General features: G+C 32.2%; 1 protein-coding gene across 2 annotated transcripts in view; it reads left to right on the forward strand.

The window, feature by feature from the left end:
* The window catches only part of LOC136989046 (DNA (cytosine-5)-methyltransferase 3A-like), a 112,046-nt gene that overhangs the window by 18,157 nt on the left and 66,960 nt on the right, over nucleotides 1-26,929 (forward strand). The window contains exons 2-4 of one of the 2 annotated variants that reach the window (XM_067287125.1): nucleotides 3,914-4,030; nucleotides 15,769-15,839; nucleotides 24,202-24,534. In XM_067287125.1, the coding sequence (XP_067143226.1) occupies nucleotides 3,914-4,030; nucleotides 15,769-15,839; nucleotides 24,202-24,534 (521 nt within the window). The remainder of the gene's footprint in view (nucleotides 1-3,913; nucleotides 4,031-15,768; nucleotides 15,840-24,201; nucleotides 24,535-26,929) is intronic. The other variant, XM_067287126.1, reaches the window with a different exon arrangement.

A 26,929-nucleotide genomic window follows, 5' to 3' on the forward strand; every position in this document is an offset into this window, starting at 1 on the left:
AAAAATACTGTTTTATTTAATTCACAAAAAATATAGACAAAAAGAATTAGGTTAAGTGGCATGTCATATGATGATAGAATGTTACAAACACAACTTTAAATCATGTGATTTTTTCTGCGTAAATTTGTGCTGCAGAAATTTAATTATAGGTTCAAGTGTGCTGTAAGACAAAAAAAAAAAAAATTGTTGAAAAACACTGTGTTACAGGATAGAATTAATTACCATATTTTGCTGTAAATTCTGACAAGGCACTGTTTCACTGTGAGTGTACTCAAAGTCACAGGTGTTAGTGGTATGCTCAGCATTACTAGTATGCAGTGGCGGCCTTAGAGGGTGGCAAACAGGGCAATTGCCCGGGGCCTTGCTCTTGCAGAGGCCTTGTGCAACAACTCGAGAAGAAAAAAGTTGGTATTTAAAACTTTTCATTTTATTTTTAGCTATTAGTTATAAGCTGCAAACATCATTTTTAAATCCCTGCGTATATCTTTTAAGGCATTTATGTACCTTAGTTTATCATCGTTACTAATTTGTTGTCTTTATGACTGTTAAGTTTTATAAATCTTCTAATATAATATTTTAACACACTAAATTTATTTATTTATAACTTGCATTTCTCGTCAATCATCAGAAATATCTATTTTCAATTCACATACTTTGCACAAAGGACAAGGGCCTCACAAAGATCTGCCGCCCGTGGCCTCGCAAAGATCTGCTGCCCAGAGCCTCGCAATCATTAAGGCCGCCGCTGCTAGTATGTTCCCATTCAGCAGAAGATTCTTCATTATTCTTATAATCTTTGTCATCTGAATCATCTCCCCACAAAGTATTGTCTTCACTTCCATTCAAGGCATTGCTGATTGAGCATTTCTTGAATGACCTAATGACTATGGATTCATTCACTTGATCCCATGTGACCTTGAAGGTGTCAGCATTTCATTTGCATTTTCTAGGCAATCTCATACTGCTTGTCACATTGGCTTTGAATGGTTTGTTGATACTAACATTGAGTGTCTACAACACTAATGCCATTCCTTGGATCACTATCAGTTTAGCCTTTTGCTTCACTTTTTACCTTATCAGTAAAGTGCTGTCTGAAAGCATCTAATATAAACATTGATGGAAACCCAAGAATTCTAGGATGTCATCCCAAACTGTCCATAGTCAATCTGCCATCAGTTGTTCTGTCATCCATTCATCCATCCTTTCTCTTATGCTCAAATGTTGACCTCTGATGGGAATTTGTTTCTGTCTTTTTCTTTTGGTACATTATTCCTCTTGAAGATAAGGTAAGGATATATCTTCTGTCTATATACTTTCATAACTAGCATAACTGTGATCCAGTGTTTCAAATAAACAACTACTAGCCCGTTATATATAACGATCAACTACTGCCGAATTATCGTTCTAGCAAATGGCTATAGTAATATTAATAATTTAAGATAATTTGGTACTAGAGTTAGGCGTTAGGTGCCATCTCTTGCTAAATTTAATAATTAGAATTTTAATTAAATAATTTAAATAAATTTAGGCCTAACTGGAAGAAAAGAAACGGCCCGAAGCGGGACTCGAACCCGCAACTTCTGCTAACCATGCAGACACGTTACCAGTTACGCTACCCGGACCTCCGATTCGCTCTCCTCTTCCAGCTGATATAAGATTACCATACGACCATCGACGGTCATTACAATGCCGGCTGGGGACACATTAATTGCCCACGTCCTCCCAAAGGCACTCAACCGGCATCGCAAACCCCGGCAAGGTGTATATATACAAATAAACAACTACTAGCCCATTATAGATAACGATCAACTACTGCCGAATTATCGGGCTAGCAAATGGCTATAGTAATATATTATATAATATATATTATTAAATTTAGCAAGAGATGGCACCTAATGCCTAACTATAGTACCAAATTATCTTAAATTATTAATATTACTATAGCCATTTGCTAGCCCAATAATTCGGTAGTAGTTGATCGTTATCTATAATGGGCTAGTAGTTGTTTATTTGTATATATACGCCTTGCCGGGGTTTGCGATGGCCGGTTGAGTGCCTTTGGGAGGACGTGGGCAATTAATGTGTTCCCAGCCGGCATTGTAATGACCGTCGATGGTCGTACGGTAATCTTATATCAGCTGGAAGAGGAGAGCGAATCGGAGGTCCGGGTAGCGTAACTGGTAACGTGTCTGCACGGTTAGCAGAAGTTGCGGGTTCGAGTCCCACTTCGGGCCGTTTCTTTTCTTCCAGTTAGGCCTAAATTTATTTAAATTATTTAATTAAAATTCTAATTATTAAATTTAGCAAGAGATGGCGCCTAACGCCTAACTCTAGTACCAAATTATCTTAAATTATTAATATTACTATAGCCATTTGCTAGCCCGATAATTCGGCAGTAGTTGATCATTATCCAGTGTTTCTCATAACGAGTAGTTTTCAATGTGATTTGTTTTTTTGCCAGTGTCACCTACCATATAATTTATTGGTTGCTGAACCAAATTGGAATCTCATTGGCATCACTGATCTGTCTCACCAAAAAGTTATCCGTTTCTTGGAGATTAATTATGTATCTCTGGAAATTTATAAATTTACCTTCAAAGTCTACTGGAAGTTTCTGTGTAATGAAAGTGAATTGTCTTAATGATAATCCTTGTCTCTTCACAACTATGTCTACCCAACTTCTGCTTGTTAGCAACTTCAAATACTTTAAGGCTAATTCTAATGCTTGTCATACACAAATCGTCATTATACATTTGCCAAATGTACTCTCACTTCTTTCTCCAATTCTGGAAGAATGCCCTTTTTTTGGGCAATGAAAAGCTTGATAATTTGGTTTAGATTTCAATAGTGCCAGCTTTGGATTTTTTGAAAATCAAATTGTCATACAGCTGCCCTATTCCTGATTTTCTCCACAGCAAAGATGACTTTTTACTTATATTTAGCTGTGTAAAAACATGCTTATGTTTGTCTTCTGCTAAATCCAGCACGTCAAATCACACAAACAAAAAGAAAAGACAAAAGCATCAATGAAATTAGCATGTGGAAAGTTGCATTTGATGGTGACATTATGTCCAGGCTGCAGAAACATGCAAAAGTACATCATGTTCAAGTGTAACTTATAATAGACTGAAAACTGTTTTTTCAGAAGCATGGTTTAAAAACTAGAGTGCAGCTTATTTTTGTATAAATATGGTAAAAATAAGATTTAAAAATATTTTAAGTTCAATGAAAAATTTAAAATAAAATATTTTTGTTTGATTGTATTAACATTATTACTATTTTATATTTATTTGAAATTTTGTTATATCAAAATAGGTGTTTTCCATTATTAAAATAACAAAGGTCTTGCATAAATGAAAAAATAAATATACATTTTTGTTTTCATTGTTAAAATTACATTTTCAGTTTTATATAATGGTAGTTTTGTGTTATAAATAAAATCATTACAATAAATTTATTATATGTGTAAAAGAAAATTAAAATATTTCAAGTGACTTACACGATACTTTATGAAAATATGATATTTAATATAAATCAAAATTGAGTTTTAAAATAAATGGCAAATTTTTGTTAAATTTATGTATTTTTTATCTTATTATAATAATCTTTAAGAATGCAGTAAAGATTTAATTAAGAGAAAAAAACATTTAAAATATCCAAAAGCATCATATATATTCTGAATTTGTTAATTTATATTTTGAAGGTGAACGATATGCTAATTTTTATTTTTATTTAGCAAAATAAATCTTTAAAAGATTGGTCTTGTGATTGTAAGAAGAAATCTGATGATAAAAATTTATATTTATCAAGAAGAAAAACTATTCTCAAGACCAATTAAATTCAGAAAAAGTTTTAATTCAATTAAATATACTAAAAATGTTTTACTATAAAAGTACTTTCCCTTTATTTTCAGATATGAATAAACAGTTATATGTTTCTCTTGTGCCATTAGACTCAAGTTATTGCCAAATAAATAATAGTACAGATTACAACAAAGATAGTAATCATTGTTCATCAGACTCTTCGTTTTGTAAGAATAATTTTTGTTTTTTTTTCTAATTGTTTGATTACCTTGTAAAAGGTTTTAAAAAATTTTTATAATGTTATTTAATAGATTAACATTTTTCTTTTTAGAGATATATAATTTTTTTCTCATGGAATTCAGAATAAATTTTTTCACATACTATACAATTTTTTAATTTGAAATAAAATTTAAATATTAAGAATTCCAATGAAAATGATATTTAATTAAATTTATTTCTATAGACATTTGAAAGTTTAATTATAATGCATAGTTTTATCATTAAAACATTTAAGAAACTAAATCATAAATCTTGTATAAATCATATTATAAAATTATTGTAAATTTGTAATAGTATAAATTTGCAAATTCTTCATAACATAATGTTATGTTAATTTTAAATCTGAAATAATGATTAAAAACAAAAGAAATGAAAAGTTATCATTGTCATATATTATTAATTAATTATATAATATTACTTCAGAAATGTGGATTTATTAATTTCAAAATTGCTTAAAAATAAAGTAAAAATAATGTCCACTTTTTAATCAAATATAGAAGTAAAGTTTATATATATATAAAAAAGTTCCTATAATAGACTTGTTTTTAGAACAATATACAGTGGAAATTGTTTTTTTTGTAACAATCATTAACAATTGATTACATAATGAGCAGTTTTTTCATTGGTATCTATGACAAATGTCAGGTAATTGAATAAAAATCATTGTGTTTTTGTCAGTATGTTATCTTTTAAACACACTAATTCTTGAAATTCATTTCTGTATTGTGTTTGAATCAATTTTGAATAATTCACAAAAAGTATCAAAGTTAAAAATAAAATAAAATTAATCATATTCAAATGAAGACATTATTACAATATAGTATTTATTTTATTTTATGATCAGAAAATACTGTAATTATTTTTACCTACTGTTTTGTTTAATTTTATCTATTTTTATGCATGGCAGTAGTAGGCATTGTTGAAAATTTTAATTTCAGTATAAAAGTATTTTTAAATCTTTGTTTGAAATTATCTTACAAAAGAATTTAAGGTATCTAAAATTTATTTATGTTAATGATGAAATGAAACTGTTTTAATTTAGAAAATAAAATGTGAAAACTATTAAGTTTAAAAAAAAAAAAAACTTGCATTCATTAATGACAATGCTTCTTTTAAGTAGATTCCGAATTCAAAATATTTTAGACATACAGATTGTTTCACATATCTTGGCCAAGTGATGTGGAGTACTTGATTGGAGCTCTAGAAGTTTTAAAAAGCTCAAGAATTCCTTTTTGGTACTGCATAGTGATCTTGCCAAAGATTTGTCAACAATCTATTCTCTTTACTAAGTAAATAAACTGGTATTGTACATTTTTACAGCCCAACCAAGATTTGTGAAATGAGCTGTAGAAAAGTTTGTACAGTAAAATCTGTAAAAGCTAGAACTTGATGGCACTATCTTGATTTTTCATGTCTCACAGGTTTTTCTACTACTGACAGTATATACTCTTACCACTTTTCTATTATTGCCTATACAAATTCTCAGAAAATGTTTTTATACTTTTATGGAATTTAGTGGAAAATAAGTTTTTTTTTATGATTTACATGTGTTTATTCAAATTACACTTGTTAGAGATGTCTGATAAATATAACCAATTCAATAGTTACTTCCAATATCAAACAAACAACTGCCTTCGTTTATCAGGCTATTAAGGCTAAATAATTGCTAAGTAATTTGGCAGGAATAAGTAATAAGTAACAGGAGATGATGGTCTAACTACCTCCTTAGTAATTATTTAGCCTTGATAGCCTGGTAAAGAAATTTGGCTATTTGTTTTATATTTGAAGTAATTATTTGGTTGGTTGTATTTATTATATATATCATGCTAAGGTTAAAGCATAAGCTGGCTGGAGCCAAGGAGGGTTACGGGTGCTAAGTCATTTCCAGTCAGTGCTTTGTGTGACCAATATGGTTATATCGTAATTAATTAATATATCTGGAAGCAAAGATCAGATAGAGATGTGGGTAGTGTAGTTGGCAACATCTGTATGGTAAGCAGGAATTGTGGATTTGAGTCTTGTTCAGGACCAATCTTTTCTTCCAGAATATCATAAAATTAAATTTAATTAATTTATTTATAATTATTAAATTTAACAAGAAATTGCAGCCTAACTGCCTACCTCCTGGCAAATTATTTAGTAATTATTTAGCTTTAATAGCCCAATAAAAAATCTGGCTGTTCATTTGATATTAGAGATGTCTTTATATGTTGTAAAGATTTTACATAAAAGTAAATAGGCAATGTTCAGTTTTTAATGAAGCAATCTAATGTCATTTGCTTACTTATTTTTTAATAACTCCATTAAAATCTAAATTTCTAAGTCTTACCAAAAAATTCTTGGTCTCCTTTAGCTTTTCCACATTTATTCAATTCCTTGTAGCTGAAAACTTGTATTTGATTTAAAAGCTCAGACTTCTAATAGCATCATCATCTTCAATAGAGAGGTTGCGGCCGAAGTTTTCAACCCAAAAACGTGAACGGATGTTCAGTGCCACCTTCCTGTAAGCCTATAAGTTTGACAATGGCATTTGGAACGTTGAGTATGATTCCATTGATGTTTCAAACGTCATTGTCAAACTTCTAGGCTTACAGGAAGGTGGTGCTGAATGTCTGACATTCACGTTTTCGCGTCGAAAACTTCAGTCACAACCTTGCTATTGTTGTCATCTTTAGTTTGCAAGTCCATAATTTTGTGAAAGTCTATATCAAGTGTGTCAAACTCATTTAAACAACAGGCTATTAATACGACTGGTAAAATCCACGTGGGCCACATCACAGTTACAAGTTTTCATAAAATTATAATTTGAAGTGAGAATGCAGGAATATAGATAGGGCAATTAAAACACATTATGTAGTTTAGTGAATTCAACTCTACAATATATAATTGCTATAGTATTGCTTTTATTTAAAAATTTATTTTATTTAATGTACATACATATTTATAAAACTAAAATTAATTGTTTTCACCAGAAACTTGCCAGCACTATCTTTCTCCTTGTAGTTTTCCAATATCTGGATTCAAAGACTGAGAACAATCTTCATTATGGCAGATAGATGTTTATCAGAATCTTGATCTGTAAGTTGTTTTATTTAATTTCGTTGCATCGTGGCCGCGGGATTGCCAGCATGATATAGACCAGGGGTGTTGAACCCCTGGTCTATATCATGAATTTCTCTAGAAAAAATATACAAACACAAAATAAAGATGCATAAGAAAATTGAAGACTGAGTCATTCAGTATGCTTTGAAACTCCTCCTAGTGAGAAGGAATTTATTTTGTGATAGATGGCACTACAGTGATCCAAAAATACAGAAAACATAGTGTTTACAGATTTTGCTTATACTTTCCTATATTTAAGTTGCAAAAGCACAATTTCTTTCATTTTGTTCTTATCTCACAGGTTCTGGCTCACTTGACATTAATTGCAATTAAACATTTGTTAAACTAATTTAATTGTTTTACTAAGAAAATTTGAACTTTCATCTTCTGAGGGATTTCTTCCTTATTCAGGGTCCAGCTTTTTCAGGTTTTACTGTATCTAAATTTAATAATAATTATAATTTTTCAGGATAAAAATGATCATTTTAAAAAATGGCAAATTCAGAAATTTAGTTGATGTGAAATGATTTTATGATGCTGTAAATAGAATTGTGAATATAAAATGATCAGTGCTGATGTGCAAGGTTAAACAGTCTCTGAAGAATCAAGAAATTCTTTTAAAACTTCAAATGGTTGGCTTGAATCATTTAAAAAAGACACACTATTTTTGGATCTGTAGGTGATGAAGTTGAAGAAGTAAATTCAAACATTCTTCAGGTTGAGTGAATAAGCTTTGAATTTAATCAAATTTAATGTACTAGAAGTTATTTAACCTGTGATTGCATGTAGTATTTTTTAGCACAGCTGTATGCATAAGGTAGCAATTTTCTATGATTTCTCATGCATAATTACATTGCATGTAATAGCTATTTCTTCAATTTTATGATTCTGAAAAATTCTGTGATGTGTTTTCTCTGCATGTGCCAAATTTCAAGATCATACATCATTTAGTTTACTAGATATTGTTTTGTTTGCAGAACAATATCTTTAACCTTCTCCCGTAGGAAATCTATTGATCTTTGCTATAGCATGGCTTAACATGAAATGAATTCAGTTGAAAATGAATGATGGCTGAGGTAGTTTTCAGAATGACCAGAAAATGTTTTTTCTGTAGTTTTCAGGCACGAAATAAAGCCATAAAAGATTTAAATTGTTGAAGGTCATTGAAAATGGTGTTAGCCATCTTGTGCAATCATGTGGAAAAAGAATTATACATGATAACATGCATAAGGCAGCAAATTTCCACAAGAGTTTTTGAGGCCTGTGATAAGTGAAAAAATTATCTCCACTCAAAAGTTTTACATAGTGAGATGGATATCATGGAAGTACAGCTAAGTAAGTGAATTTGATGAAAAATTACTGTGATAAAAGCCAGAGCTCAAAAAGAGGAACCTAGATGAATAAGTTTGTCCAAATAAAGAGCTATATACTTACAAATGAGATGCAGAGGAGTCTTCTTTGCAGTGTCACAAAAGCAATAAAATGCTGAGTAAGAAAGTTTCAGTTGGCTCAGATGTTTACAAAAGTGACTACCAAAACCTGTTATAATGCAAACTAGAGAGTGAAGACACTTCTCACCAAAAGCAAGAAAATTGGATTTTTTGCTTTTAGTTATTAAAGACTGGAAATAGTCATCTTACAGCTCTAGAAAAAGCATTAAAAGAATTATTGAGCCAATTCAGTTTTGATAAAATGATAAGAAGCACTGTGTTTGCCTCAAAAAATGTTGGCAATTCCCTCATACCCTAGGACCTAGCCATAAGAGAAAAACTCTTCTTTGAGTAGCAGATTAGAGACAAAAACAATGCTCCCAAACAAATTCTGAAGTGAACTGACAAGAGTTAAGTGTTTTCAAGGCAGTCTATCATAAAGAATGTAGCAATGTAAACATTCTTATTAAGAAGAAATTTATTTAAAATAGTGCTAACACACCAAATAATAGCTAACACTTTGCTTGAAACACAATAGGAAACTTGTTCAATGGGATGCAAAAACTAAAAGTTCCCACAAATGACAACACTAATGTCACTGTCACCTTTGGCTCTATCTGTAAAGCAGACTAAGTTCTCTTAACATAGAGTTACTTTCCTAGTGCTATCAAAGCAAATAGGAAAGAAAAACAGGTAGTGCTTATAAGAATTAAATGAGGGAACATTTTGTTAGAATTCAATAAAGATAACTTTTTCATCTTGTTTCTTAGCAGATATAAGTGACCAGTACAACATGGGCAAAAATTAAGCTGATTGAGTTTGTAAAGGGCTCACCTTGCTTCAGCTTCAATAAGAAGTGAAGGAGTGAAATGCCCAACAGAACCTTAAGAAAATCATTTGGGGTTGTAAATGTAATCCCAGTAATAGTAAGACATGCATTGAAAACTTTGCCACTTTACCAGACAATTCTTGAGAAACATCTGAGGCCAGAGCTGCATTTAAGCTTTTTGTAGACCCTGGGCACTTTTTAATTACTTTTAAAATATATAAGCTTTTTCTTTTATCTTTTTAAATTATTTCTGGATTGCAAAACAGTACAAGAATTATTGTTGCTGCAAAGGAGCAAAATTTAATATCCAGCATTCCTAATACAAATATTGCTCTTAGAATTTACAACAGTATTGCACATGTCAATCTTAGGATCAAATTCTGAAGGAAAATGATCTTCTTCAACATTCAATTGTATTAAAAATCTCACATTTATCTGTACTTTTCATAGAAAGTGAAATATAAAACAGTTGCCAGTTGAGGAAATTATTAAAGATTTTGCACACAAAAAGTGTAGAAAAGTCTTCATAAAATAAACTGACTGAGCAAAAATTTAATGTCTTATTTAATTCCCATACTTTTATTTTCTTAATTTTTAATTTGGTAAGTCTTAGACACTGTGCCTAAAGTGCCTAATAGACAGCACTGAGGCCACCAAAGTAGGATAGTGTGAGGGCAGCCAGGGGTATGGAGTTTGGATTGCACTCGTTATACCACTTAATCGGCTAACTAGTCGGGAAAATTAGCCTCAGTTGTTGTAGGATGGCTTTTATGAGTAATGTAGATCAAGATTGTATAATTGTGATCTTGTCATGACTGACACCAGCTAGGGTAATTATGTTATGTGCCCTAACTCGCGTATATAAAAGATGATTAGGAGGGCTAAATAGTCCGACTCAATAAAAGAATGAAATTGAATAATAAACATAACAAATATTATTTAATGGATATACGAAATATACTATATACGTATCTCTAAATATGACATAAGATAACATTGGAAGTACAATGGAGTTCAATGAGCTTATTTCTAATTATATCTATAGCTAGGCCTCGCGTGAATGCTACACCTGAGAGAGAGAGCTTGCAAATATTTTAAATCGTACTACCTTAAACACAGTCTTCAAAATTTTCCAAGTGAAACTTTCAAAACCACATTTGACATGTCCGACATTTAGGAGCATCTTCCCCATACACTATGAGTATTTTTTTACTGTTTGTATAGTGTTACATCCTTTATGAAATCTAAAGAGCATACATAATATGCTTGATGTGCATTTTATCTGTAGACATTTTGATTTGATTTTACACAAACAAAATGTGAAGTAAAGTTTAAAAATAAACTCCTAAACAAAGAATACAAAATCACATTAACAGTAATATGTTAAATTTCACAACTATGGTAATTAAACTACATATCTATTTCGGAAATTACCCTCAGTATGAAAATAGCAAATTTTCATACTGAGTGAAATATTTTAATACTCAGTATGAAAATAGCAAATTCACCAAAATCTTACTTGCTGAGAAAACTATATCTATGTTAAGTAAAGACAGCTGTTAAAGTTACATTAATTAAAACTTCTGCTGCATATATTAAGGGATTGCTGCAATTAATTTTGTGCATTAATCAAATCCTGCATTAAGCAAAACAGTGTTAACCAATGTATACTTGTATATAAAGTTGGAATTGCCTTATAAACATTTTATTAATTAACCTGTTATTCAGTCTGTTCATTTTTGGGTTTTGTATCAAAAAACAATAACTGCCAGTAAACAAGTAAAAAAAATGTTAAAAGTTCAAAAAATTAATATGCTGAATAACATGTTGGTTAATAGAATCTTTATAAGAAAATTCCAACTCAATGTATAAAATTTTGAGGAAAATTAAAGCATTCTTCATATAAAAAATAAAACATAAATAAGTAGAAAAGTAAATAAAATACTCTAAGTAGAAAGATACTACAAGTATTATTACTTCATTATAATGCACAATCTCATATAATTTTCTATTTCAGAATCAGTATGTATCTGGATATATATATACCCATTGTATGTACTGTACCTGGATATATATATATTTTTAAATTCAAGAAATATTTTTATGGTATACATTTTATCTGATACTATTATGCAATTTAAGATCTAGCAGTAAATTGGAAGTATTGGATCTACTAGTTACATTTCAAGCTTTCATTGAAGAGAAACAGTCTCAGTAAGGGTATATGATAAAAGTTTCAATTGATGAGATAATTACATGAGGAAATAGATTTTACATTTCTTCTTGTTAAATATTTGTCATAAATGATGTAAATTTATTACAAAAACAATAAAATTTAGTTTTTGATTTTTTATCATGTTTTGGGATGGCTCATAATTTAGAGAATCACACCTCAATGCAAAATTTCTAGCAACGAATTCAATATTCTAATGTTTTCCAGCCGCCATTTTATTGGCCCTCTTCAGGAACTGTAAAACGGAAAATCCGTTCTATAAATAGAATGCAGCCGCGTTCTAATTTTAAAAGTTTCAAATAAGCTTGAATAAAGGCCGTAACTTGCTTTATATGACGTATAGTCTACGAATCTAAATAGTATTTCCATACATTTGGTACATGAATGGCATCCGTGTTTATACAGACTCCACTCCTGTCTGCCCTGTAGATATCTACAGCTTCTAACGTTCTAATGTTTTGCCAGCCAAAGATGCTGTGTATTAGGGTAACTTGGTCCTAACAAGGGAAAATCCCTGAATCGCTGGCATAACGTGCCAGAGCTGTATTAATGTTCCCTTTTTGTATGTCATATTTGTGATCTTTTAACCTGGCTTGCAGTGATCTATACGTGGATCCTATATATGTTACAATTCTGTGGAACCTATTGTCCTCTGGTGGGATGCGGTAAACATGTGGTGCTCTTGCGTCTTCAGTGCTGTCCTTTGCATTACACAGAAGGCAATAAACGTTGGGTTTTCTTTTGCACGTTACATGTATGTTTAAATCTTTCGTAACCCTTCTGTATAAGTGATGAAGGGATGGTTTGTAGCTTAGGACTAACCGATTAGCTTGTGCTTTGTTAACCTTGGTATTGGTGTTGGATGATACAGCAAGATGTGTGGACGCTAGAGTGTTGATAAATGCACGGCTGTACCCATTGTTGGACACAACTTGTTTCAGATGCTCTAGTTCCTTGTTGGTATTCAACATTTTCATAGAATGCGAGCAGGCTCTCGCTACCGGTGTGCGGAATGCAGATGTCTTATATGACCATGGGTCAGCTGAATTGGCTGGTATGAATAGAGGACATAAGTAAGTTTGCGGTAAATTGTGGTGTTAAACTTAATATCTGCTATTCGAATCTTGATGTCTAAGAAATTAACAGTGGTGTAGCTCTCTTGATCCAATTTTAGTGTTAATCCGTAGTTGTTATTGTTAAACACCTTTAACACGTCCCTAATATCCAGTCTATTTCTCCATACAATCAAAATGTCATCACTGTATCGGGTGTAAATAAGGATATTATGTTTGATGTTTATTAAGGACCGCTCCTCCAATTGTCGTAAGACAAACTCACAGAGATCACCTGAAATGGGGCTACCCATGGGTACTCCTCTTTTTTGGATGTATGTACATTTATCAAAATAAAAACAGGATGAAAAGCACAATAAGTGCATAAGCTCTGATATCTGAGAGAGCATCAGGGGTAGAGCCTAGAAAAAAAATCTCTTAATGTGCAAAAACATGGTTCTAAACAAATAGATGGAAACATGGAAACAAAATCAAACATTGTAAGATATTCATTCCCATTTAAATTAATAGCAGCAAGTTTGGCAAGAAGTGCACCTGAATCGGAGATTGTATATGAATGAAGGTGGCACTTTAACAGGAAATAATAAATGTCCAGGCACTCCACAAGGAATATCTTAGATGGAAGGTACTTTTTGCTGTTGAAGAACATAAACATCAGCCGGAAGTTAATAAATTCTGGGACTACATCAAATGAAGTAAAAATTGGCTCAGATCCCACGACATCACATTGGTCAAAGCTGTTAAAAGCAAAGCAATCGTGATCATGAAAAGGTTTACCTAGGTCAATCTATTGCAACCATAGGTCAATCTAGGTCAATCATAGTAGACATGCAATGTCAGCTCTCAGATGCCTCATATATAACAAAACTACAAGTTGTGTCAGTAGGTTCACACACACTGGCCTTGCAGCGGCACTAGGCCTGCAACACAGAATAGTCAGCTCCCAGACACCCCCCGCCTGTTCGCCTTTGCTAAAACACAAACACAAACCTGGTCAACAATTTTCATCCTGAGATCAGTGCTGTAACTAGGGCGGTGCCAGCGGTGCCCAAGCACGGGGAGTGACCTTGGGAGGGGCGCAGAAATGACCTGGACCAAGTTTTGGGTCATAGTTTTGGGGCATAGTTACAGATGCTCGCACCGGGTGCATAGAAGGCTGGTTACGGCGCTGCCTGGGATTGATAAAGCTAGATCCCCAATGTTCTTATTGGAAGAACGGATCTATCACCAGTTAAAGCACCACCTTCAATCATATACATATACAATCTCCGATTCAGGTGCACTTCTCGCCAAACTTGCTGCTATTAATTTAAATGGGAATGAATATCTTACAATGTTTGATTTTGTTTCCATGTTTCCATCTATTTGTTTAGAACCATGTTTTTGCACATTAAGAGATTTTTTTTCTAGGCTCTACCCTTGATGCTCTCTCAGATATCAGAGCTTATGCATTTATTGTGCTTTTCATCCTGTTTTTATTTTGATAAATGTACATCATCCAAAAAAGAGGAGTACCCATGGGTAGCCCCATTTCAGGTGATCTCTGTGAGTTTGTCTTACGACAATTGGAGGAGCGGTCCTTAATAAACATCAAACATAATATCCTTATTTACACCTGATACAGTGATGACATTTTGATTGTATGGAGAAATAGACTGGATATTAGGGACGTGTTAAAGGTGTTTAACAATAACAACTACGGATTAACACTAAAATTGGATCAAGAGAGCTACACCACTGTTAATTTCTTAGACATCAAGATTCGAATAGCAGATATTAAGTTTAACACCACAATTTACCGCAAACCTACTTATGTGCTCTATTCATACCAGCCAATTCAGCTGACCCATGGTCATATAAGACATCTGCATTCCACACACTGGTAGCAAGAGTCTGCTTGCATTCTACGAAGATGCCGGATACCAACAAGGAACTAGAGCATCTGAAACAAGTTGTGTCCAACAATGGGTACAGCCGTGCATTTATCAACACTCTAGCGTCCACACATCTTGCTGTATCATCCAACACCAATACCAAGGTTAACAAAGCACAAGCTAATCGGTTAGTCCTAAGCTACAAACCATCCCTTCATCACTTATACAGAAGGGTTACGAAAGATTTAAACATACATGTAACGTGCAAAAGAAAACCCAACGTTTATTGCCTTCTGTGTAATGCAAAGGACAGCACTGAAGACGCAAGAGCACCACATGTTTACCGCATCCCACCAGAGGACAATAGGTTCCACAGAATTGTAACATATATAGGATCCACGTATAGATCACTGCAAGCCAGGTTAAAAGATCACAAATATGACATACAAAAAGGGAACATTAATACAGCTCTGGCACGTTATGCCAGCGATTCAGGGATTTTCCCTTGTTAGGACCAAGTTACCCTAATACACAGCATCTTTGGCTGGCAAAACATTAGAACGTTAGAAGCTGTAGATATCTACAGGGCAGACAGGAGTGGAGTCTGTATAAACATGGATGCCATTCATGTACCAAATGTATGGAAATACTATTTAGATTCGTAGACTATACGTCATATAAAGCAAGTTACGGCCTTTATTCAAGCTTATTTGAAACTTTTAAAATTAGAATGCGGCTGCATTCTATTTATAGAACGGATTTTCCGTTTTACAGTTCCTGAAGAGGGCCAATAAAATAGCTGCTGGAAAACATTAGAATATTGAATTTCTTTGCTGGAAATTTTGCATTGAGGTGTGATTCTCTACATGTACAGTTTCAGTTTTCTGGTAAAGTTGGTGTTTATTATGGCTCATAATTTAGTTGGATAATAGTTTTTAAGACAATGGTTACTTTATTTTCAAATAATTGATTAAAAATAAAATTATGCAGAATCTTTATCATTCAATCTTTATGTTTTCAGCATTATAAAGAGAATGAAAATTAACATATGCTTTTTGTTTAATAGTCACACATTATTGTAAATAGACTATTTAATTAAAACATTAAAAATAGATAAATTAATTTTATAATTTATGATATTTTAGATTCTTCTTCTGACAGTGATTATGATTCCAATTGTACAGATAAAAATAAAAGAAAAATTAAAGAAAAGAAAGTAAGTACAATAAGTTTTAAATTACGAATATTTTTATTAAAAATTCTTAGTATGTTTTAAAAATTTTTGACATGTAAATCAGATCATTATTACATTTTGAACACAATCCACAGCTTTACAACTAAAAGTCAATTTGAAAATGGGTGTAGATCATTTACCAACTTTAACTTTCAGTGACAAACAGCTTTTACTTTGTCTAAAGTAGTCATGAACAACCTGTAACCTAGCAGCAACCTGTAGTGAGCTGCATGAGCTCAAGCCACATGTAGTTTGTGTAGTTCTAGTGGTCCTAACTTTCTCATTTTCTGTCTTGTGCCATTATACAACTCTAATTAAGCTGATATTCCATGATAAAGAACATTCAAACTAATCATGATTATTGAAACAATGTTCTTGTGTACGCAAATGATAAACCATGGAGTGGTGGTGGTGTAGACATTCACACTTTTATCTTGAGCAGTTCAAAGATCAAACAACATACATAACCTGATGATATCCATTTAAGATGGAAGAAAACATTTGCTGGATTTTTGTGAGTTACTTTGCTGTTTTTTGTTATTGAGAGTGTAGTATTTGGATTACTTATAGACATTTCATCATGTGAATGCATGTGATATAAAAAAATTTAAAAAATTAGATTTAGTTGTGATTAAGATTTTTCTTGGCTAGTTATTTCTATGTCAATGGAAACATTTCTAAATCTTTAACATTAATTAAAATACTTTTTTGCCTTTCTTATAAATCTACAATCTTTTAATTGACTAGAAATTTTCTCTTGATGTATTTATTTCAAAATTTTTGTTCTGTCTAAATCGGGTGTCAAACTCAAACTCCTTAAGTGCCAATTTTTGTTTCGAATATGACAGTGGGCCAGATTAAAAACAAAATGCGAATATAATACTAATTATAAGTAAGAAGTATATAAAAAATGATTTTATTGAAGAAAAAAGTTATAATTTTTTTAAGTAGACATGTATTAAATTGAAATATTATTTTGAGGATCAAAAAACTTGACTTCTTTTATGCTTCATTATCTCCTTGATGTTTGGTGTCAACGATGTTGTATCGATTTTCAAAATGGACTGAAGATGTTCATCTGTAAGTCTTGAATGGTATTTAGATTTATTAATCTTTATCGTTGAAAACATCTGTTCACACGTATATAAACTTCCAAACATGCATAAAATGCAGGCAGCATGGTTCCTTAAGTTGGGATAGCTATTTTGATTTTTGAAGTACTTTGTATAAAATGCCAAAATGTCAACTTCATTGAACTTGGTTTTTAAAGCAGTAGGAACAATGAGGTTGTCGGGTTGTCGATCGATTGCGCAGCTCAGGGCGTTGCTCATCCGTGACGTCAGAGCGCTCTACCTGTCATTAAACGCGTGCCAGGTGGACTGTTTCAATTTCACCCGATAGGGAGGCGGAAATCGATCAGAGGGACGCGTTATAGCACCGTAGATTAATAATAATAATCGCTTATTGCTTTTCTAATGCTTACCATCGGCCGTTTTTATTTTAAAAGCGTAAATGTGCTTACAACTGATTATAAGAAATTATGATTGAATCTGTTATTTTCACACTTTTCTTTCTTTATTACGCTTTATTTACCTTTATTTCTCTGTAATTAAAGACGATACAGCTTTAAAATAAACAGATCAGGTTTCATTTTCCAATAGATTATCTGTATTGACATTGGTTTCTTTGAAATCGGAGAGGAATAGATCCTGTGTCTATTTCCAGTGTTAAGTGTTTATTGCTTTTGCGGTAATCTGAGTAGAGGGGAGAAGTTACTTAATAAACCACCAAGTGTTTTATTACTGTTTAAATAACTGTTCCCCAGTTGTTATTATTAGTAATTAGAGACGAGTATATCGTCTGTCAAAATCAGTTAAAGTTTATTACTTTCACAACATTATGTCAAGTGAGCTGCCTCCCACTCCCTGCTGTTAATGACAACAACGCTCTAAGTGCTTTATTATTATGTAAACAAAAACTCCTTTTCTCTCTCAGAAGTGGGTCAGATGTCAAGGTTACTTTTTAATGGTATTGAACAGAAAGTTGTCCTTGATATTTAAGAATTCAGTTTTGTCAGAACTGTTTACTTTTAATATCTTTCTTATAATTTATTTCTGCTCGTTTAAAAAATTGTTTTTATCATGTTTTAAATCAATTTGTTTTAAATTATACTTATATAAAGTTTACGAGTTAAAATTGCAATGAACATTTTGTTGTTTCAAAAAATATTTATTGATTATCCGTTCAACTTTGCAAAAATTTTTCCATATCGCTACATCTTTGTTATTACATATGTATGAATAAAATATATTGCCATTTTATAAACAGATCTTATTGTAATCAATTTGTTTTATGATATTGTATTTTTATTCATATTATATTCGAATTGACCTTTTTATGATTTGTAAATATTCACATATCACATTATATTTTATTCGTTTAATTCTATACTACTTATGTAAACACTATTTTTATATCATTTAATTTATTCTCCTTTTATGTTATAATGTTTAATGTTTTTAATTAGTTTTTAAGCTAATGTGACCTGACCTACGAATGGCAGCTTCCCTGCATCACACAGAATTTCTACGGAAAAGCCATCATTGCAGGCGTTAAAGTTGTCTCTGTAATGTTGTTTATCAGGGTGAGATGCCATTCAGGAACCATTTTTGACATTAAAACAAAATAAATGCATTGTGAATATAAATCTTTATGCAAATGAGATCTCATCATTGGTAAATGAGATCTCATCATTTGCATAACGTGTAATCATTGGCTCATTTGCATAATGGAAGCGAAAGTATTTTATATAAAGTCGTTTGCTGAAGTTTGACGTGATATTATCGAAAAAACATGCCTAAGGCAATTTCCAAAGATATTCGATTATTAATCATCAAACACTATGAAGAAGGTGCAACGCAGGAAGAAATTGCTGCAATGTTTTGTGTATTGACTAGAGCTGTATCTAGAATAATAAAATTACATAGGGAAACAGGTTCTGTTTCGCCGTGAAAGGCTCCGGGCCGTGTGAGAAAAACTACGGAAGAAGAGGACGCTCTCCTGAAAAGAAGCAGTGAGGCAAACCCTTTTAAAACTGCCCCCGAACTTCGAAGGAAACTTAATTTAAACGTTTCTACAGAGACGGTAAAACGAAGGTATGTAACATTTGTAGTATAATACTGAAACTTCCATTGAAATATATTTCTATTGATATAATGAATCGCCAGAAATACAAATGTGTTAACGTGTTCTTGCATATACAGAAATGTAGTAAACAGGATAATATATATATTTGTTTTATTAATAGGTTGCGACAATTCAACCTTCATGGGAGGAGGGCTGCCAAGAAACAGCTGCTGACAGTAGGAAACCAATTCGATAGGTTGGGCTTTGCCCAGGCCTACTGTCGGTGGACCGTGGCCGACTGGTCAGCAGTCATTTTTACAGACGAAAAAATATTTTGTTCAGAGAACAGTGGGCCTGTTTGGGTTCGCCGACCACCATCAACACGTTTTAACGAGGAATACGTGTGGCGAACCCACCGAAGCGGTCGCTTCTCGATAGGTGAGTTTTTACATTTCGTGTTTTCATTCAAGTTATAAATCACAACTTGATTTGACGTCTTCTGTTTGCAGCAATCTGGGGATGGATGACTTCTGCGGGACTTGGGGAGTTGGTCAGGATTGATGGCCATCTGGACACAAACCAATATCTACAAATATTAGAAGATGTGCTGGTGCCATCCGCTAGAGCGATGTTTGGCGATACGCCATGTTTGTTTGTCCATGACCGCTCCCCAGTCCATACGGCCCGCAAAACTCAAGAATGGCTGCGTAATCAGCAGTATCTGATAGACATCGGATGGCCGGGGAGAGGGGCAGATTTAAATCCTATCGAACACGTTTGGGCTAAGCTTTCTAAAGGCATTCAGGCGGGAACTCCTGACGAACTATGGCAAATTGTCAGAGGTCGTTGGGAGGCGCTTCGTTCAGGTATAGCATTGCCAAAAGCTTGTGGCAAGCATGCCTGAACGACTAAATGAGGTCATTAATAAGGTTGGAATGTGGACCAGATACTGACCCTCTCCCCTGCCATCTGCAATGTTTATTTTTTGTAAATATTATTCTGTAAATAATATTCTGTATATATTATTTTGTATATATTATTCTGTAAATATTTTTCTGTATACTGTAAATATTTTTCTGTATATATTATTCTGTAAATATTATTCTCTAAATTCTTAAAGTTAATAATAAATGTAAATAGTCATTTCTAATCTCTGTGTTTTTCTAAGAAGTCATAAAAACGTTGCATACTTAACCTTGACATCTGACCCACTTCTGAGAGAGAAAAGGAGTTTTTGTTTACATAATAATAAAGCACTTAGCGCGTTGTTGTCATTAACAGCGGGGAGTGGGAGGCAGCTCACTTGACATAATGTTGTGAAAGTAATAAACTTTAACCGACCTTGACAGACGATATACCCTTCTCTAATTACTAAAAATAACAACTGGGGAGCAGTTGTTTAAACAGTAATAAAACACGTGGCGGTTTATTAAGTAACTTCTCCCCTCTACTCAGATTACCGCAAAAGCAATAAACACTTAACACTGGAAATAGACACAGGATCTATTCCTCTCCGATTTCAAAGAAACCAATGTCATTAGAGATAATCTATTGGGAAATGAAACCTGATCTGTTTATTTTAAAGCTGTATCGTCTTTAATTACAGGAAAATAAACGCAAATAAAACGTTATAAAGAAAGAAAAGTATGAAAATAACAGATTCAATCATAATTTCTTATAATCAGTTGCAAGCACATTTACGCTTTTAAAATAAAAACGGCCGATGGTAAGCATTAGAAAAGCAATAAGCGATTATTATTATTAATCTACGGTGCTATAACGCGTCCCTCTGATCGATTTCCGCCTCCCTATCGGCTGAAATCAGAATAGTCCACTTGCCATGCCTTTGATGACGATTAGCACGTTCTTACGTCACGGATGAGCAACTTCCTGAGCTGCGCAATTGATTGACAGTACATTCCAATCCCACAAATACTAGAGAAATGGTCGAGTTTTTGTTCTCACAGCTGCAACTCCCACAACTTTAATTTTATTTCAAAAGCTTGAAAACTTGAGTACAGTTGCATAACAATTACTTTTTTCCTTGAAATTTAACGTTTAAGTTATTTAAATGTTCCATCATATCTACTAAGAATGCAAAGTCAAGCCACCATTGATTACTGTGTTCCATCGGTTTGCCCATATGGCCATAAACGTAACAACAAGTTTACGCAATTCAAAAAAATCACTTAACCATTGATCCATGACTAAGCCACCATACTTCTGCAAAGTAGGGAATAGTTGAATATTTTTCATCAAGATCTTTTAAAAATTGTGTGAATTGGCAGTGATTTAGTCCTCTACTTCTAATAAAATTAACTGTTTTAATTATGGGATTCATCACATGATCCATTTTCAGCACTTTAGAGGCCAAAGCTTTTTGATGTACAATACAATGAATTCCAGTGAATTTGGATTGTTTACCTTTAATTTCATTTAAAATTTTGTTCTGTATTTTCGACACAACAGCAGCATTTTTACCGACCATAGATGGTGGACCATCTGTGGTAACACTGCAAAATTTACTGCAATCCAACTCATAATTTGGTACTAATTGCTCAATTGCTGAGCAAATACCTTGAGCTATGGTAGTAGTCTTCAAAGGTATGCACTGCAGCAACTCTTTTGTAATGGTAAACTTTTCATTAATCTCACGAATAAATACAGCAAGCCATGATGTATCTCTGATATCTGTACTTTCATTGGCTGCTGAGGAATACCAGATAAATTCTTTAATTTTATCTTTAAGTTGAAAGTCCAAATTTTCTGCCAATTCATTTACTGTGGAAGCAATTGTACTTCTAGTCAGGGGTATTTCTTGAATGACTAGTTTCTGTGATGGGAAGGAAATGGCAACCATGTCTAGCATACATTCTTTTAAAAATTCACTGTGACTAAACAATGTTTTTTGCAATCTGTAGTATGATCAAATAACTAGCTTTCATTACATTTGTAAAGTACTTAATTTTAGTATCTTAGGAAACCGACTATAATTACGGTCGGTGAAACTTCCGTTAACCTAACGGGTACTTTACGCGGATTCGAGATTAGTTTGCCAGGCCTGGGCTTTTAAGCGTGCACCGAAAAATTAGTAATAATAACGATAAATATCAAGTCAGATCAAAAGTTCAAATATATTTAATTAGCAACTAGAATGTACTACGTACAAATATCAATAATCCAAACCAAATTTATTAACGAAAATCAACAAGTCAACCCGACAATAAACTCAGCTACTTAGCTTAACTTAATAGTAATTCCCCTTTGAATTTCGACAATTCAAATACTTAGAAACTATGAACAAAATCTCTTACTAATTAAATGTCTATCCGTCACCTCACTATACGAAGAAAACTATTTCCTCAATACTTTCGATATCGTCAAATCGTCAATCGAACTCCTCTTTAGCACCTTGGATCGTCCAATTATCAATCTGGACTTCTATCAGAAAATACTTCGCTTTCGAATCTACCTCGCTCTCACAGTCGCCTCGATTTGGAATTCACCTCTCCTTCTTCGGTTAACGTACGGGTTTTATACTGTGAGGTGACGTCACACTTGAGCTGGGTTACTCCCCTTATTTACATACTTAGTTGCTAACATTAACTTTCTTTTCTGGCAGCTTTAAGTTTCCGACAAAGCTTATAAACCGTTTACAAAATATTTATCATAATTTTCTGGGATGTTTAAGACGGTTTATCAAGTATTTCTCTACTAGTGATTGTGGGGACTCCCCCTCCATTTTTTTTCTGCGGACTGTTACTTCTGCCGGGCAACGCAAGTGCGCAAGATTTTTCCTACGGCGCTTATTTCTCCGTGAGTTGTTTTATCTTCATTTTTCATTACTAACAAGAGAGTGGTGGGGAACCTTCGTCCTAAATAAACATAAACCCCAAACAAAAGATAATAAAACGGAAATAATAATAAAATAAAAATAACGTTCCGACTCAGTTCCTTACACATTCTCACTGTCAGTTTTTGATTTTTTTAAAAATGATTGCTGCCCCATAAGTTTAGTTTTCAAAGATGCCAGTTTTTCTTGCCTAATTTCATTGACAAATAACTCAAACTTGTCTTTATGGTTCATTTCATAGTCTTTTCACATAAAATTCTTTACAAATGACAATAATCTGATTGCGACTCAAACAAAGTGGTTTACCTTTCCATTCAATAAAAAAATGAGTGTATTTAGTTTTTGTTTTTAAATATGATTTATTCATTTGTTCTGTAATTTTTGATATTATATTGTCTTTTTATTATTATTTATTCTTAAAGAAAATTAAAAGTCTTTTTAAGTAGAATGAAAAGAAACAAAATCTGTTAACTCCATGTTGTATTGCATAGCCTAGGGCATCCTTTCAATGTAAAAAAATCTTCGTAGAGGAAGTATTTGAAAATTGTTCTGGTTGTTTACATATATATTTTAAAGCTTTATGCTATAATTTTAAAAAAGTATTGACTATTTTACCATTTATTTTTACATATAAATCAGAAATGAATATAAAAGTTAAATATTTTGTAATTACAGGATTCTTAAAATCTTAATCTATATATATAATCGAGACAAGTTGATAATAATAATCAGCGCAGAGCCCAAACGGTTAGGAGTTGAAAGTTGAAATTTGGTACAGTTAGGGTATGTCACGAGAACGCACGCTAAGAAGGGATTTTTCGAAATTCCTCCCCACGGAGAGAGGGACAGGATTAAGGCTTAACACTTCCATTGTTGATGGAAGTGTTAAGTAACAATGGAGAACAAGAGAAAGTGACGTGAAAGATTTACGGGCGCTGGAGGAAAAAAAAAAGAAAAAGAGTAATGTGTTAGAACATATTCGATTTTCACATTTAAACAGATTAGTTCGGTTTTTCTCGACTTTTCTTCTTTAGAACATTCGATGAAAATCGAACGATATAATCAGAACACGCCGTGAAAATAGAACAATATTAGAATATTCGATTTTCAAATTTGACCTTTCTTTAGAAATATTTAGTTTGTTGATGAAATTACTCTTTTTCTTTTGTAACTATAACGTAATAATCTTAATTTTCGCTATCGTTACTTTTGCCCGAGCAACGCCGGGCCTATCTGCTAGTATATTTATATATCTAACTTAACATTTCTTCAATATAACTTTAGATTTATTTTAAAATAAAATAATTTTTGTAATAAATGTTAAAATTCTTGTGTTTATACAATAAAATAATTTTTGTTTTATAGTATAAAGAATTTAAAACGAAAAAATTAGATCCAGACTACAGGTTGAAGAGGAGAAGATTATTAACATCAACCACAGCATCTTCAAGCAGACTGACTAATTTAAAACGAATAAATTATAAAGAAGATTCGGATGTAGAAATTTTAAATGTGTTTAAATCAAGTACAAAAAATCTTGATAATGATATAGATTCAGTTACAGAGGATTCTTCAAAGAAAGTTAAAAAAAATGGAAATCTAAGTAATAAAAGTGATAAAAGTAATGTTTTACCACAGTGTGCAGCTAATTATGATAATTCTTTTCAAGTAAATTCTCAATCTTCAAAATGTGAAAAGGTAACCTATCAACTTATAGAATATAAAAAAAAAATATAAAATAGATATACAGTCAAGCTTCAATTCAGCACTGCTACTTTTTTGTCACTGAAATTGATACTAAATTCAGTGTGCGCTAAGCTGAAATATCCCAAACAATAAGAATTATAAATTTAACTACTCAAAACTGGGTATACATTAATAATCACTGCACATATAACCAATATCCACCATCTTACCTTATCCAATGGACATATATCAACTAAAGTCTAAAGGAAGCCTATACATCATCTGATCTTCATTCCTGCCTCTTCTTGCAATCTGTTTTTCTTCTGATGGCCTGACATCCCATTGGTGCTTTATAACAGTGACACTATTTAGAATGAATGCTGTATTGAAGTTTGATTGTACAGTAGAGCATTGATTATCCAACCCCCGATCAACTGTCACATCGGTTAACCAACCGCGTTTCAGTCGGAAAATTAAAATGTCCGCTAGTGATGTGGTGCTACAATATTTGGCTATGTCTTGGCTACTTTAATATTATTTTTGTTAAATTTTTGTGTTTTAGCTGGCAACACTGGCTTGAAAGGGAGGCCAGTATAAATTAAGCCTGGTTTAAATACTGGCCATGAAAGGGAGGCCAGTATTTAAACCAGGCTTAATTTTCTATTTTTCCTTATTTTTGTATTTAATTTGTGCAAAATAAAGAAATAATTTTTAACGATACAATAGCAATGATTATTATTTTAAAAAATTTTGTTAGGATTAACATCGACGAAAATTCAACACAAAGTAGGTTAATAGCGATATATAAATATACTAATTACATGGGATATACTAATATACTATATTGATAATGTATTTTTTCATACTTTTCGGTTATTTGTTTTTTCAGTTATCCGACCAACCTCAGTCCCCAATTGAGTCAGATAATCGATGCTCTACTGTATTTTCCTTATAAAATTTTGTTTTCTGATCTTTGTTAACTAAAATGTTTAAATATGATGGTAGTACTGAATATTTAATGATGAATATTTGAATATATTTTTAAAAATTGCTAAATTGTTAAAAGTTCTTAAAATTTACATATAAGTGAATTTTCTAATTATAAGATTCATGTTGTGATAGTGAAAATGATATGGACTTAAAAGAGAAAAAACAGTTTATTAGATTTATTAATAAGCAATCAATTATTAAAATGCTTGCCACCAGTTGATGTGATTGTGTCATGTGAAGGTCACATGACACAGAATTATGTAAACTGGCAGAAAACATGAATTTATTAAAAATTAATTTTTATGGCAATAAAAGTAATTAAATTAAGAAATAATTTAGAGATGGGTGAATACTCTTCATGAATACTTGGAACAGTAGAAAGTATTTGATACTTGGGATCTCAGATATTACATTTATAAAAAAAATTAATTCAAATATTATGAATATCTCTAATATTGTGTCAGATGTACTGTACTGTGCAGTCACAATGGTGGATCCAGAAGTACCCAAAGGTGGCTAACTCAAAAATTAAATATATTTGAATAATTAATAAGCACTCTTAATTAACATGTGCATGATGATTATATTGTGGATGGTCTGATAAACCATATTTGATATAAATGTTTTTTTAAATTAATGTTTTGAAGTTTGATTGAATAATTTTAATGTTTTATGTCAATGGTATCTCCTTGTATCTGCATTACATACAGAACCAAACACTCCTTAAACCCGATAATATTAATCGATTACATCACTAACTGCCGTAAATAATTGGGCTATTTATAATCTTTAATTGTTTATAGCCCGATTATTTACGGCAATTGGTGATGTAATCCATTACATACAGATTGAGTCTCTTCAGCTCTTCCGGTTTAATTTGTGACAAGAAAAAAAGCAGGCTAGATCCTGAATGTTTTCAAATTCATGTTTTCTTAAGAAAAAGACCATATTCTCCAATCATCAATGACTACATAAAGTTTATGATCTGTTCAAAAGCATGCAATCCAAATTTCAAATTTTAGAACACCAGCCTGAGGATGTCATTTTAAAAATGGACGAAAATGTTCACTTCTCAAAGTGAGTAGTTCTTTTATGTTGATTCATTGGTTTTGTGACATAGTGGATCTTGGATTGTTTCTTAATCATTACCCCATCATGAGATATTAAATGAAATACACACACATTCATGAAATGTTTTTTTGTTTTTTTTTACTTTTTTGGGTTCAGGAGGTTTCAAAATGTGAAGATTTACAAACAACCTGGAGGATAAAATTTGACATGATTCCAATATTTTATCTTATTATGTATACATAGCAGCCAGGAAAGTAAAATGACATTAGTCATAGAGGGTACTCCACATCAGATTTGAAGAGAATTTGTCTGCTATGAGTGTTTGATTCAAAGAAGAATTTGGAGC

Source organism: Centruroides vittatus, unplaced genomic scaffold (assembly GCF_030686945.1).
Source record: "Centruroides vittatus isolate TY-2023 unplaced genomic scaffold, ASM3068694v2 scaffold_435, whole genome shotgun sequence".
Taxonomy (NCBI): Eukaryota; Metazoa; Arthropoda; class Arachnida; order Scorpiones; family Buthidae; genus Centruroides; species Centruroides vittatus.